At 33.6% G+C, this 15,920-nt stretch overlaps 1 protein-coding gene across 9 annotated transcripts in view; it reads right to left on the bottom strand.

Annotated features, from left to right (window-relative positions):
* PCNX1 (pecanex 1) overlaps positions 1-15,920 on the bottom strand; it is a 163,651-nt gene that overhangs the window by 58,613 nt on the left and 89,118 nt on the right. For 7 of the 9 annotated variants that reach the window (XM_041759635.1, XM_041759633.1, XM_041759632.1 and 4 more), the window contains 5 exons: positions 14,884-14,974; positions 13,374-13,431; positions 11,351-11,568; positions 5,051-5,204; positions 2,669-2,701 (listed from right to left, as the gene is read on the bottom strand). In XM_041759635.1, the coding sequence (XP_041615569.1) occupies positions 2,669-2,701; positions 5,051-5,204; positions 11,351-11,568; positions 13,374-13,431; positions 14,884-14,974 (554 nt within the window). The remainder of the gene's footprint in view (positions 1-2,668; positions 2,702-5,050; positions 5,205-11,350; positions 11,569-13,373; positions 13,432-14,883; positions 14,975-15,920) is intronic. The other 2 variants (XM_041759637.1, XM_041759631.1) reach the window with 1 other exon arrangement.

Here is a 15,920-nt window from a genome sequence, read left to right on the forward strand (position 1 = left end):
TGAAATCTTTGGTAGCTTATATTCTAAGGATTCAAAATGTATCCACATGGAAGCAAAGTTTCTGACTGTGGCAGAAGGAAATTACAAATATAGGAAGGAAGAATAGAATGAACCCTGTGGTACAGGACTGAAATCAGACATATCAGTATGAACTTATTATTTTTAATGCACAGATAGCTATAAGATGTGTGTATACACATATGTGTGCATGTGTATATACACAAATATATTTCTTAGCTTTATCCATTCAGAGGGCCCAGAAGCAGTGACATTCTAGTAATAAACATTACTAGCATCAAGATTTTAGTTTACAAATAACATATTGACTAAAAAAACTAGGCCTTCACAGAGAAAAGGCTGGTTTTGGGCTAGGGTAGGGAAAGTATAGATTAGCCTGGAACATATTGTGAAAAGGAAAGAAGTACTTAAAGACTGATAAGGATAAGTCAAAAGGACAGGAAGGGCAGTGTGGGCTTCCAATGGCCAAATCAAAGGACAATTTGTCCATCAAAATAAATATAACATTATAGTTCACTGAATAAAACATGAATCCATAGCAATACAAATAAGTAAGCACAGAAGGAAAAATTCTCCCTTATAGTAAAAAGTCAACTGATAAATGTGTAAGGAATGATGGGATTAGAAAATCACTATTTGGCAACCATCAAATGATAAATGATGCAGGCAAGTAATAGCAACAGATTTATTGAAAACAAGCAGGTGGAAGTTTGTGGGGCAAGGAGACATAATATAAAAATCTCAAATATTTTGCTATGAGACATTTATTACCTACTGGAAAAAAAACAGTTCACATTACAATAATTAGTGGTTCTCAAAGGACTGGGAGGTAATTTTGCCCCCTAGAGGACATTTGGCAATGTCTGAAGACATTCTGGTGGTCTTCACTGGGGAGTGTGTTCCCAGCAGGCATCTAGTGGGTAGAGGTCAGAGGTAATGCTAGACATCCTATAACGTAGAGGACAGCTCTCCTCCCTCCCACTGTTTTTCAACAAAGAATTATCCAGCCCAAATATTAGTACTGCAGCGTCTGAAAACCCTGCAGATACTACCCTTAGCCAAAAGGTGAAAGTTAATATGACTAGCAAAAGGATAAATTAATATCATGTGCTTCCCAGTATGACACACTGAAAAGAACACAACACTTACATAATTTTCCTTCCAAAAAAGCATGTCCTGTATCTAATCAAGAAGACACATCAGACAAACTCAAATTAAGGGATGGCCTACAAAATAAATGGCAGGTACCCACCGAAAGTGTCAAAAGCATGAAAGACAAATACATACTAAAGAACTCCAGATTAAAGGAAGCTAAAAAGAACAAATGCAAAACCAGGGATTTTCTATTGTCAACTGAGTCAACGGAAATGCCTGAGTAAGATCTGTAGTTTAGAAAATAGTATTCTATCAATGTTCAATGTCCTGATTTTAATAATTATATTGAAACTAATCATGTAAAGGAATGCCTTTGTTTCTAGGAAAATACATGGAAGTCCTAGGGCACTGTGTCTACAATTCACTCTCAGAAAACTGTGTGTGGAGTGAATATAGATGAGGGAAGTGGTGGAGAGAAACTAATAAAGGAATAGGCAAATATGGTAAATGTTCACACAGGGATATGGGTAGATGGCATCAAGAATTCTTTGCACAGGAGCACCTGGGTGGCTCAGTCGGTTAAGCGTCTGCCTTTGGCTCAAGTCATGATCCCGGGGTCTGCTTCTCCCTTTGCCCCTCATTCCACTTGTGCCCATGTACATGCACATGCTCTCTCTCTCCCCCTCCCTCTCAAATAAATATCTTAAAGAAAAAAAAATTATTCGTATAATCCTTATAACTTTTCCCTAAATTTCAAATTATGTAAAAATTTGAAGTTGAAAACAATGCTGCCATATATCATTCATTACACTTCAAAAGCATTCTTAAAAAAATATTAAACAATCACTTGAAAGGAAATCATTTGCTTTCTTGTTCTGTTTTGCTCATCTACACTATTCCAGTGTATGGGTAAAAATAATAATTATGGTCAAGAAAAAAGGCATCATCATAAACTGTTCTTGGGAGTCTGTTTTTGGACTATTTTAAAGAGAATGTCCTTTGGCATTCTTTCTGCTAAATACTTTATGGTCAGTTCTAAAATTGGATCACACTTCACAAAAAATACTGTTTAGTAATTAATATTCTTTTCCAAAGTCACAAAGTGAATAATAAAGTTTTTAATCTCCTCAGTGTCCACAGGTCTACAGGTCTAAACACCAGATCAACTTATTACCTCTTTATTGTTGCTCTTAACAATTACCTAAGCAAAATAATATACAGTTCTCCCTACTTCAAAATTCTGTTTTTTAATACTTACTCATGATTTATTCTTTAAAATTTATTAAACACAAGTTATTAAATAACTATGAGTTTATATGAACCATGTCTACCTAATTGATAACCTCCTCCTAAAAAAGGTTGCCAAAAATGAATTATGCTCATTTTCAACTAAGATTTAGAGTCTACAATTACAATGCTATTTCACACTAATAAATCATCTATCTTTTTAGTAGAGCATCAAAACTTAGATGAGAAAATAATAACATAAATCTTAATTCAATCTGACGTACGACCAAAAGAAGGTTTTGATGAATGTTAGGGAATTACAACTTACATGTCTGGGAGAAGAAGAATCTGGTTGAACACTCTAAAAATGAAACAAAAGATAGATTATACTACTGAGATCCTGGTAACTTTATATGCAACCTTCAAAATGCCTGGAATAATTTCAAGTAAAATATTCCACAGCTAAGAAATAACCTATATTAATTTTGTTGAAATATCAACAGAAGATGAAACTCCAAATCACTATGATATCAAAGAGATCTCAAATCTTTCCTGACTCTTAAGCTTATTATTACTAATTAATGATTTGCATCTAGCTTAATATTTCTGAAATGGCATATGGTAGCTAGTCTATCTTACTCCTTAGCTCATCACTACACATAAGTATAGTTAAGGTAGAAGCTTTCTTATATGATACCACTCCAATTCGGGAAATGCACAAAATATAGGTTAGTTTATAAGAAGAATTTTAGTTCAGCCCACAAATTCCAAGCTTACTAAATAATTCAAAAGTATTTGTTTTTAAAAATTATCTGCATTTTCACACCAAAATCATCAAGTTGTCTCCGTGTAAGAAATTTTATCAACTTTCCAAAAAAATGTTCAAAACGTATTTGACAGCTACTTCCCAAATCATGACTTTTCTCCCAAGTTCCAATTCATTTTTAAGAGCATACCAAACAATTTCACTAAAACGATCTATCACCACCCTACAACTCTACAATAGGCCAAGCTCACTAGGTTTGGCATGTGGTTCTTGGCTGGGTATGAGATCAGGTAAACTAAACTCTTTCGATTTCAACATCTGGCCTCTAAAAGCTTCTGGACCAGTCTTTCTTACTTCTCTTTATATTACTATTCTTCTAGTCAACTAGATTTTTTAAATCTAAAAAAAATTTTAAATCTCAATCATCCTTTATCTTCCTATATCTAACCAGATTAACCTGAAAACAGTGGACAAAGTTAACAGGACAAGAGACACTGAAGCAAAGGAATGAATTTAAATAGCAATAAAGAGATGGATTATAATAGTTGGAATAGAAAGAATAGAGGCCAAAAATTTTGACAGAGAATCATCAAATTTAATCAAATCAACCTGATTACTTGTTATTAGGGATTGAGAAGTAAGGAATAGAGAGGTTTTAGGATTTTGAGTCAGTATACTACTGTCAAAAGCAAAGGAATCGGGAAAGAGAAATATTAATCAGAAGATGATGATGTGCTATTTTTAAAGTGTGCCGAACTGCTTGTTAGATATATAGGACTAAAGCTTTTGAGAAAGATGAAGACTTTGAGATATAAATCTGGACACATAAAAAAAAATCTGGACATAATTCATACATAGGAGGAACAACAAAAAAGTAATAAAAGAGGGTAACTTCACTGGCAAGGAGTAGCAAGCTGAAAAGAGGGCCAAATAAAACCCTAAAAAATTCTCATAAACTATGGAGTAGTCCAAAGACCAGAGAGGCATCAACAAAGGAAATTACAGTTATCTGAAAAGTAAGATAATCATCAGGGCAGGATAAAGTCACAGATGAACAATGAGGATAATATAAAAATAGAAGATAGTATTCATAGGTACTAAATGATACAGCACTCAAAAAGGATGAAGAATGAAAAAAGACACAGATTTGGCAATTAGATTATTAGCCCATAAAGACTGTAACTTCAGTACATCAATGAAGAAAAAAGTGTAGATGAGACTTGAAGAAATGAAGTTGGCACAGGTAGTTTTGCTGGATGTCTATCTATAAAGGACAGCTAACAGTATAAATGGAACTAAACAAATTGTTTTCAGGATGGGGGAGAGTTCTGCATGCTAGCATATACTGGGCAAATAACCAATACAAGCAAGAATTTCTACTAGCTCAGAAAAAAAGCAAATGATCCACATTAACAATCCACACCGATTTTGCATGGAAAGTGAAAAATTAAGTATTTGATTTTTCCATTTTTAGAAAGCTTAAAATTATTAACATTTGGTATTTTCAAGCTACTGTTTATAAACAGTATACCAATTAAAGGAATACCAATCTTCTGGCTTTCAGTGTCCCAAAAATATTTATATACTAGTCTTGACATTATTATATCTAACCACTGATGGATTTGAATAAATTTCATCTTACAGAATGGGGATAGGAGAGTTGATGTTATTTTTTAAATGAATTTCAAGAATGTTAATTCTCATTTTAAACAAATGCCCAAATATTTTCTTTCAATAGTTCCTAGGAAGCTTCATTTACACATCTTTTTTTTTTTTTTCTGAAGTTTATATGTCCCTTTTGCTCTCTATCCAATCTAATGTAATCACCCAGGGAAAATAAATCTAAAAATTAACATATTACTATAATGCAATGAATGATACAAAACCTCTGCCTTTTAACACAAATATTATTCCCTAGTCTGAAAAGAAGAGAGATGCTGGTACCTTAAGTAGTGAGTATTGACAGCTGGCTATCACTAGGCAGAACTGGAAGACCCAGATATCTCTGAAGAAGCCTTGTATGAGAAGAATAGATCCCAAAAAAGCCACAAGGATAGCCAGGATGACAGCTAACACATTTTCCAGAATCTCACGATTTCTGTAGACAGAAAAATTTATGAGTAAGTAAGTATATCATCAATATAAGAAATTAAGAGTGAAAAAGTGGAGGACATCATGAAGAAGTTCATACTACGCTTGCTGACATGATTTTTTGGTACTGGTTCTGAATAAGGTTTTGGAGCATACTGAAAAAGAAACTAGGTAATATGGAAAGTTAACACAAAACCCTAAGTGCAGATTAACCATGCCACAGTAAGTAAAGTTCTAATTATAAGACATAATAATATTAGTTTCAATTTCTATTTTAAAAGTTTACTCTTCTTTAACATCTGCTTTTCTATAACATCTGTTGCCAAATAACTAAGGAACCTGAATAGTAAATAAAAGGAGATATACAAAGAAAACATTTTTTAAAAACTCAAAATGGTTTCTAGAAAATTAAAATGGAAAAGTTATTTTATATGACAAAGTTTGTGACCAAATTTTGATACCAAGTGATTTCATTTTCTGCATTCTGAAATCATCTGAAATAACCTCAAAACTTATTTACTAGATTACTTAAAAATAGACTTACATATATTGAAAATGAAGACAGTAGTAAAAACCATCAATGCTGCCTCTATCAAAGCTGCTGAGATAGTTCTATATTTTATTTAACTGACACTGCAAAATAATATGATGACCCAGCTATTAAACATAGCAATGAAGATGATTTTTATATGTCGTACTGAAAAATAAGAATCTATCTCATTTTATTCATAAAATATTAAATACTTGTAAAAAGCCGTGTTTTTAAAAAAACATTTACCAACATGGGAACATGCTCAATATATCTGCTATACAAAGAAAACGACACAAAACTGTATGTATAGAAAGATACAAGTTGTTATTTAAAAGCATACACATATAGGTTAATAAACAATATATCAAAATGATAGTATTAATAATGGTTCTCTCTGGGTAGAAGAATTATAGTTGTCCTTTTCCTATCTTAAAATCTTCATATATATTTAAATTTTCTAGAAAAGATAAAGAATTATTGTTATAATCATAAAATTTTTTATTAACTTGTTTCTTATTAAGTCAATGCCATATTTATAATCAATTGACCTAAAAAATTCACAAATATCTCTGTACTAATTCATTTTATAGTTCTCTCAGATGAAAACAAGTTTGATAGTATTTTCAAATCAATAAACACTGGTATTTTCATTTATTTTTACATAGCAATTATAGAATTGCAGATTTGTCAAATCCAATGACTTTCAGCAGTTCTGCTGTATTACATACTGTCTATAGTTCCCATCACTGTAGGTGTGCTCTCCTTCAGCTTTTGCTAGTATTTAATTTTGATGAGTCCAGTTTATCAACTTGTTCATTTATTGTTTTTGGTGTCATCTACAAAATTTTGCCTAACCCAAGGTCACAAAAATTTTCTCCTACCGTGTTTTGTTTTGTTCCAGGAATTTTAGTGTTTTATATTTTTTAAATTTTATTTACTTATTTGCAAGAGAGAGAGTGTGGGAAAGAGAGAACACAAGAGGGGGGAGGGGTAGAGGGAAAGAGAGAAGCAGACTCCTTGCTGAGTAGGGGCTCTAAAGGACCCTGAGATCATGACCTGAGCTAAAGGCAGACACTTAACCCACTGAGCCACCCAGGCATCTGGAATTTTATTGCTCTAGATTTTACATTTAGACCTATGATTCATTTTGAGTTACTTTTTATAATTTTATAATATGGTACAATGTAAGTATAAAAGGCGTTTTTCATATCAAAATCCAATGGTCCTAGGATCATTTATTGAAAAGACTACTATTTCTCTACTTAACTGATTTAGGATATTATTTTGATGTCACTTAGGCCTGGAGTTTTCTTTATAGGCAGGTGTTTAGCCACAATTCCCATTTATTTAATATAGTACCATTAAGGTAATGTATGATGAACTATGATGATTTCTAGCTTTTAAGAAATTTGTCTATTGTCAAATTTATTTATATATAGCTGATCATAATACTCTCATTCATTTAATACCTGTAGAATCTGTGGTGATATCTTATCTCATTCCTGTTAAAAGCAATTTGTATCTTTTCTCTTTTTTTCCCTTTAATTAGACTGGCTAAAGGCTTATCTTTTTTTTTTTTTAAAGGTTTATCAATTTAATCAAGCTTTTGGTTTCCTTGATTTTTCTTTGTTTTTCTGTTTCCTCACAGATTTTTGTTTTATTCTTTACTATTTTCTCTCTTCTGCTTATTTGGGCTCACAGTGCTCTTCTTTCTCTAGTTTCTTAAGGTGGAAGGTAAAGCCATTGAACTGACTTTTCTTCTTATTTAGTACTGTAAGTTCTCCTGAGTAGTATGTTACTGGTATCACCAAAATTGTGATATGTTGTGTTCATTTTTATTCAGTTCAAAATACTTTTTAATTTCTCTCTTGATGTTTTCTTTGATCCATGAGTTACGTAGAAGTATTATTTAGCTTCTTTAAATATTCAGAGATTTCCCAAGAGTCTTTTTGAATTTTCTTAAAGATTTTATTTATTTATTCATGAGAGAGAGAGAGAGAGAGGCAGAAACACAGGCAGAGGGAGAAGTAGGCTCCATGCAGGGAGCCCGATGTGGGACTCAATCCCAGGACTCTAGGATCACACCCTGAGCCAAAGGCAGGCACTAAACTGCTGAGCCACCCAGGGATCCTGAGTCTTTTTGTTTTTACCTTATAGTTAATTCCACTATGGTTAGAGAACACATTTGTATGACTTGAATCCTTAAAATTTGACTCTGTTATTATGGCCCAGAATATGGTTTATCTTGGTTAATGTTTCAGCTGCACTTAAAAGAATGTGTAGTCTGTTGTTTTGAGTAGTGTTCAGTCAACTTAGGTTGGCTGCCAGGATTGTTCAAGTCTACAATGTCCTTGCTGATCTTCTACATATTTTTTCTAATCAATTATTCAGAGAGGGGTACTGAATTCCACTGTAATTGTGAATTTTTCTATTTTCCTATTTCTGTTAGTTTTTATTTTGAAGCTCTGCTTTAAGTGTAAAAACATTCAGGATAGTTGACTCCTATGAGTTAACTGACCCCTTATCATTACAAAAAATGACTTTCTTTATTCTTGGTAATATTCTTGGCTCTAAAATCTACTGTTGGGCAGCTCCAGTGGCTCAGCGGTTTAGCGCCACCTTCAGCCCAGGGTGTGGTCCTGGAAACCCAGGATCAAGTCCCACATCAGGCTCCCTGCATGGAATGGAGCCTGCTTCTCCCTCTGCTTCTGTCTGTACCTCTTCTCTCTCTCTCTCTCTCTGTGTCTCTCATGAATAAATAAATATATAAATCAATCAATCAATCTACTGTGTCTGACATTAATACAGCCACTCCAGCATTACTTTGATTAGTATCAGCATGGTATGCCTTTCCCAATCCTTTTACTTTTAACCTATTTCTGCCTTTATATTTGAAGAGCATTTCTTATAGACAACAAAGTCGGGTCTTGCTTTTTGTCCAATTCAATTTTTGACTTTTTCTATCTTGTCATTCATTTTCTATCTGTTGATCTGTTCTTGATCTCTTTTCCCTTGTTTTCTGCCTTCTTTTAGATTAACAGAGTCATTTTTATGAATCCATTTTATCTCCTTTTTTAACATCCTAGTTATAACTCTTTCTTTCGTTTTAGTGGTTAGTTTAGGATTATAGTATACATTTTATGACAGTTTACTTCAAGTGATGTTATACCAATTCATACTTAATATAAGAATTTATAGTACTGGAAGCCCCTTGCCAACCTTATGCTACTATCATGAACTTTAATTTGTTATAAATCACCTGATACATTGTTATTCTTTTTTTATCTCTTAAAGAGATTTAATTAGCAAGAAAAAAGCCTTATATATTTGTCCATGTAGTTAACTTACCATTTCCAGTGATCTTTGTTCCTTTGGGTAGGTCCATATTTCCACTGTATTATTCTTTTTGCCTGAAAGACATCCCTTTAAAATATTTTGTAGTGAGGATCTGCCTGAGAAAAATTCTCTCAGTTTTTTTGTAGTCTGAAAATGTCTTTTTCCATCTTGGTTTTTAAAAGATTTTTTCTGGGTATAGAATTCTAAGTTGACAGGTTTTTTACCTCTCCCTTTCAATACTTGCAACATGCTGATCCACTCTCTTCTTACTTGCATTATTTCCAGCAATAAATCTAATGTCTTACTTATCCTTGTTCCTCTGTACAAACTAAGTCTTTTTTTCCTCTTGCAGTTTTTAAGATTTTTACCACCGATTTTGAGCAATTATGTGCCTTGGTGTAGTTATTCTTCATGCTTCTTGTACTTGGGGTTCATGGACATTCTTGACTGTGTAGATTTAGAATTTTCATCAAATTTGAAAAGTTTTCCATTATTTCTTCAAAATTTTTTTCTCTCTTCCTGTCTCTTGAAGTTGTCCCACAGCTTACTTTCACTTGTTTATATGTTGTTTTCACCGGGGGATAGGACTGGGAGAGGATTCTTTTTTCTGTTTCATTTTACATAGTTTCTATTGCTGTGGTTTCAAGTTCACTAATGTTTTCTTCTGTGATGTCTAATTTACCATTAATTCCATCTGTTGTGTGTTTCATCTCAGACATTGCAGTTTTCATCTCTATAAAAGAACTATCTCAGTAAGTGTGACTTGGGTGTTTTAGAATATCTTTCATGTCGGAGTACCTGGATGGCTCAGTTAGTTAAGCATCCAACTGTTGATTTTGGCTCAGGTCATGATCTCAGGGTCCTAGACTGAGGCCTCGTGTCAGGCTCCCTACTCAGATGGCGGTCTGCTTCCCCTCTCTCTTTCTACCCCTCCTCTTACTTGCACACTCTCTGTCTCTCTAATTAATTAAACCATCTTTCATGTTCCTACTTAACTTTCTTTTAACATATGGAGTACAATTGTACTTGTTTTAATGTCTTTGATAGCTAATTCTAACATCTGTGACAATTACAGATTAGTTTCAATTGATTCATTATTTTCCTCATAAATCATGTATAACTGCTTCTTGGCGTTTTTGGCTAGATGTCATCATGAATCCTTTCACTGGATGCCAAGTAACAATTTTGAGATTTCTATAAATCTTCTTGAACTTTGTTAGGCTACTTGGAAACAGTTTGATCATTTTAGGTCTTGCTTTTATAATTTGTTTGGTGGGTCTGGAGCAGTATGCATGTTAAGGCTAATTACTCCCCACTTTTAAGGCAAGACTTTCTTGAGTACTCTATACAATGAACCATAAAACATGAATTATGAACTTCTTCAATCAGACAGGTGGGAACAGGCACTATTCCTGTACCTGTGTGTCAGGACATCTATTTGTCCATTTCTGTCCATCTATTTCTGACCTCAAGTAGTTTCTTTACATACATTTATAGATCAGTACACCCTGCTGAGCAGTTGTGGAGACCCAATGCAGAACTCTGAGGTTCTCTCTGTGAATAGCAGTCCTCTCTCCGATATTCTGTCCTATCTGCTCTGGGTCTCCCTGGACTCATAGCTCCATCTCCTCAACTCAGAAAGTCTGCTGGGCTCCACTTCAATACCTTCTCCCTGTGTTGGAGCCCACAAGGAAAACTGGGAACTCTCTTATGGTAGTAAGCTGGGGCACTTGTAGGACTCCTATAATGTATTTCCCATCCCTCAGGAATTAATGCCTTTGTTGTCTTATATCCAATGTCCTAAAATGTTTCATGCATTTTGTCTCTTTTTTTCATTGTTTCAGATAGGAGAGTAAATACAATCTTTATTACTCCTCTCAGTAGGAAGCACCAAGTTTTAATGGACTAATATTCTTAACTATTAAGACTAGTACTACAAAATAGGGAAACAGAAGTTTCCTCTAATACCTTTTATATTTAGAGTTATATTACCTATAACCTTATGATTATTAACACTTCATATTCTTTGGCTTTTAAGCACAGTTCCATGATTCTTATCAATGATTTAAAAAAAAAAGGATTTTTTTGTATAAACATATTAAAATTGCCACCAAAAAGTTTTAAATGTTTGGGAGCCTTAAATACTTAAATTTTATCTCAAAAGGACCAAAACAGAAAACATTTTCTAACATGTTAACCAAGTAACAACCTCAATGGTTAATTAGAGACATTTTAAGTTAAAAACAAAATCTACGCGTATCTTTAATATCACACTATATTCTCACCTATCAAACAGGGCCAAAAGTGTGAGTCTGTCAAAGTTAATGCCGATCCATAGCTGGGGTAAGATCCAAAAGCGATAATAGTGTTTAACCTTTTGAGCAGCTTCTTCTGTTGGACCATAAGTAGCTGCCAAGTCAGGGCTTAGATCAATGTCTTGTTGCTCCAATAAATCTGTATCGATGGTCAATAGTCTATTCAATCGAATCTGCGGAAGAGAGAGCTAAAAGAAAGTCAGCACTGAAAGGCTGAAAATATCTTTAATCAAGTCATGATTCAGGGGCTATTCAATCAGTTCGCAGATTATCTGAGCTCCCTTAATTCTCTACACTCCTTATAGACATTTTTTTTTTATTTAATTTTATTTATTTATGATAGGCACACAGTGAGAGAGAGAGGCAGAGACACAGGCAGAGGGAGAAGCAGGCTCCATGCACCGGGAGCCCGATGTGGGATTCGATCCCGAGTCTCCAGGATCGCGCCCTGGTCCAAAGGCAGGCGCCAAACCGCTGCGCCACCCAGGGATCCCTCCTTATAGACATTTTATGATCATAAACTACAAAAGGTGATAATAGGAAGTAAACAAAGCAAATTAATAGTTTTGGAAGAGTTGTATTGGAAAATGTATTTGAAATCTTAACACTGTATGATTGTGAATCCATTAAAATCATTTACTGTGAATCATTAGTGGCTTCTCTTCTCCTGTTACATTTATGGCTTTTCTCATTAAGTTTGAACCTCATTATCATGCTAAGTCTAAGCTCCTGAATTGGATCTAGTGCCTTCAACTCCCATTTCTTCCTATAGTCTCTTATCACAGTTGTTTTCAAGACCCTCTAACATCGCTTTTCTTCTTTTGTTTTGGCAGGCTACTCCTCAGAGGCTACACAGGAAGTTACCACATTACATTTCTTTTAGCTTTAATTCATCCACTCAACAGTTCACCAGTTTCCCCTTCTGCTGAAAGAGTCTAAAGTTTCCCTTATCTAGCACAGCCCTAGCCAGGATTTCACTATCCCATACCATTCAACAGTAGAAAACAAAAAAATAATCATTTTCCTATTTTTTGCTTTCCTATGAAGTTTCCAGGAATACACTCCAGTAAAAAAGCAGAGACAATCTTTACTTTTCAAACACATACGTGGGTATAGTAAAGAAAATCTGCTTCCTATAGTAATTTTCTCCTTAGCATTGATAGGTACCTCCCCAAACAGCTTTTTCCTAATCCTCTATGCCAGGGTCTCTCAATCTTGGCACATACATGTTTTCAGCCAGATAGATAATCCTTTGTTTGGGGTTGTACTGTCCACTGTAGGTCATTTTATAGTATCTCTGGCTTCTGTTGATGCACTAGATAACGGAACATTCCCCTAACTGTGACAGGTAGAAGTGTTTTCAAACATTGCCAAATGTTGAAAACCATTATTCTGTACCAACTCATGCCTATGGTCTTAAAACCCAGCTCACAACCAATCATCTGCAGGAAGCTACTAACAATCAACCCCTTTGGCACTACATTTATTTATATGTATCTCTTATGTGTTCCATATAAGAATTTCATTTATTTCGTCTGTTCTAAATACAATATTTACATCTTGAGGACAAAAGCACTGTCATCTTTTTAAAATATTCCCACTGTGTCTCACATGGTATATATTTTACACAGTGATATCATCATTAAGCTTCCCATATACACTGCTACATGAGTTACAGCTAACAAATAATATTCAAAGTCATAATTTTCAAAGTTAAGTTTTAAAATGGCACAATCAGATTATGACACTAGTGAACAAAGGGCTTATACATATTCTCAAAAGAGTAATTACTGATTCATACACAGCTAATGAAACTTCCTGGTGTTTGATGTTTGTTTCCTAACAACAACTTACAAGAAGAGATCCACTATGGAAAAGCAAAGGTGATTCTGCCATAGTTTTCAACAAAATTTATTATTTTATAATTTCAACTTTTCTGATTTGTGTAGCTAATCAAACACACATCATTTTATAAAAATAAAGGAAAACCTACCACATCATGTGGATAAAATCGAACTGAGGTAGAACTGGATACATGAGAATCCGTGTCACTAAAATAAAATAAAAAAAACTTTAGGGAATAAATAGCTTGTCGAGAAACAGAAAGAAAAATAAATCTTTTAACAATTAGATGATATTTATACTGTCTTCACTTTTCCATGTACTTCAAAATGCAAAATATCATTTTCCTACAGATGTAATGAAGAGCATAACCTTGGGGCCACAGTACCTACATTCAAATCTCTTCATTAGCTAAAAAAGATCTTGGACAAGTTTTCCAACCTTTATATATCTGTGTCCACATGAGTAACATAGGATAATAGTATGCCTTGCCACAAAGTTCTTGAGAGAAGTGCTTAAGAAAGCAATTAACATATTGCCTGGAGCCACAACAAATTTAAGCTGTAATACAACAGCTTAGAATGTGAACATTCCATTTCCACAGTCAAGTTTAGATTCTGAACCCGAGACCTGACCACATTTACGGTGTAAGGAACTCTTCTTACCTTAAATTATATTACACATAACTGTTTCCATTGCTCCATCTTTCTATTGTTTCCACTGTTAAGAAATCACCTAACACTCCAATTTGGTCATTCTCAACTGGGTCAGTTCTGAAACTGGACTAAAAAGCTTAGCCAGCATGTTTTATCTTTCCAGCAAGCTAAGTGACTGCAAGATCTTAATGCTTTAAATGGCCCCTAAAAACTTTTAAAAACTAAGTGAATTGCCCACAGGTGTATAACATATAAATAGATATGTCTCATTACTAAATAGAAGGCCCAAAATAGGAATTAAATAATCTCTGTAAAAGAAGTGAGCTAATCACTTAATAAAGGATTTCAAGGCAACAACTTGATTAGGTGAATAAGATTAAAATTCTAAGTTGTAACTGATTGCACGATCCAGATTTCTATTTCTTACGTGCTTTTCTCCTATCTTATAGTGCCATTTCCTCATAAGGGAAGGAGAGAAAGAAACTAAATGTAACATATGACCCATATTTTAAGAAATTCTTCTTATAGCTAGTAAACAGATTTTAAAACAAAATAAGAATGATTATGTAAAAAGATACTTGACCAAAACCTTACATAGAAATAAAACTTTTAAATTACACAAAGAGAACTGATGAGTTTGAACTTAGTTGTATAATTATTTTTCTAATAAGCTTTTCTAAAATAAGTTTTATTGCTCATGCAGTGTGTGTGTGTAGCACGAAATTTACAGTTAAATTTGAAATTGTGGGAAACCACCACCCCACTATAAAATCTACAGGGAATTTTAAGTTAATTATTTAAAATACAGAACAGCTTTTGTTTTAAGAATAATGTTTTCTTTTTTCCAGAGCAGTAAGTCCTACCCTAAATCTTTGGAGACAAATGCACAGAGACAAATTATTTAAGCCAACATGAACAAATGTTTTCAAAATAACTTTTCCATTTCAAGGCCTAAAAGCCTTAAACATGGCAAATATATGTCTCCTAATATGACTTCACACATACCAGATATTGGATGCTCTTCTTGCAGCTGGTTCAAAATTCACAAGTGACATATCACAGCCACCAGTCTCATAAAGCGTAGAAGAGAACTTACCTAGCAAATAAATGATTTTTTTAAAAAGCCATTAGAATACTCAGAATTCTTCCATCTGGAAACATTACATTTCAAACTTATTACAATTTAAGAAAATGTACTATAAACTTTCTCCAAAATATTTTTAAGACAATGATCTGCCTGTAATTCAGCATGATGTGAACTGAAAAGGAATGCTGAACAGCAGGACAAAATGTCAACATACATAATCAGGTTTTAACAGTAAGGGATTTAAGTCAGCTTTGCAATCCAGTCTCCTCTTTTCCCCTCCCAGGACATTCTCAGTTGAAGTAATCACATGAATTAATTTAATGTTTAAAGGCACCTGACCACTTTGCAACTGGTGCGTGGCCATTTGAAAAGCTATTTAAGTTTTAAGACTTAAAAGACTGCAAGACAACAAATTTCTGAGATTACCTTCAGAGTTTTGGGGTTTTTTTTGTTGTGTTTTATTTTTTATTTTCGTCTTGTTTAGCTAACACAGTGTAATATTAGTTTCAGGTGCAGAATTTAGTGAGTCATCACTTATATACAACACTTAATGCTCATCAAGTGCCCTCCTTAATAGTCAACATGCTTAGTTTTCTAAGAAAAAAATGAAGTGTCAAAATAGATCTAGGGAAGTTCTATGAATGAAGTATAATAAATTTGGTGATAATTAAATCACAGTATTTAATGAACATTACTAGTTGCATGAGCCTATAAGAACTTTATGAAAAAAATTTAGGGATATCATTTGCTGTAGCCAAATATCCCTACAAAACTGAAAAAAAAGTTTAGAAATTACATTGGTTGCAAAGGAATATAGACTTTAAAAACTCTTAAAATGAACTCTAAGATAAAATGATTTCTGATAGGGAAATTTTAAAAATCTGGAGATTGTAATGAGTTCTTCACTTTAACAACCCATGGGAGATCATCAGTGGTAAGGAGCATAAATAAATGA

This window comes from Vulpes lagopus, chromosome 6 (assembly GCF_018345385.1).
Source record: "Vulpes lagopus strain Blue_001 chromosome 6, ASM1834538v1, whole genome shotgun sequence".
In the NCBI taxonomy this organism is placed as follows: Eukaryota; Metazoa; Chordata; class Mammalia; order Carnivora; family Canidae; genus Vulpes; species Vulpes lagopus.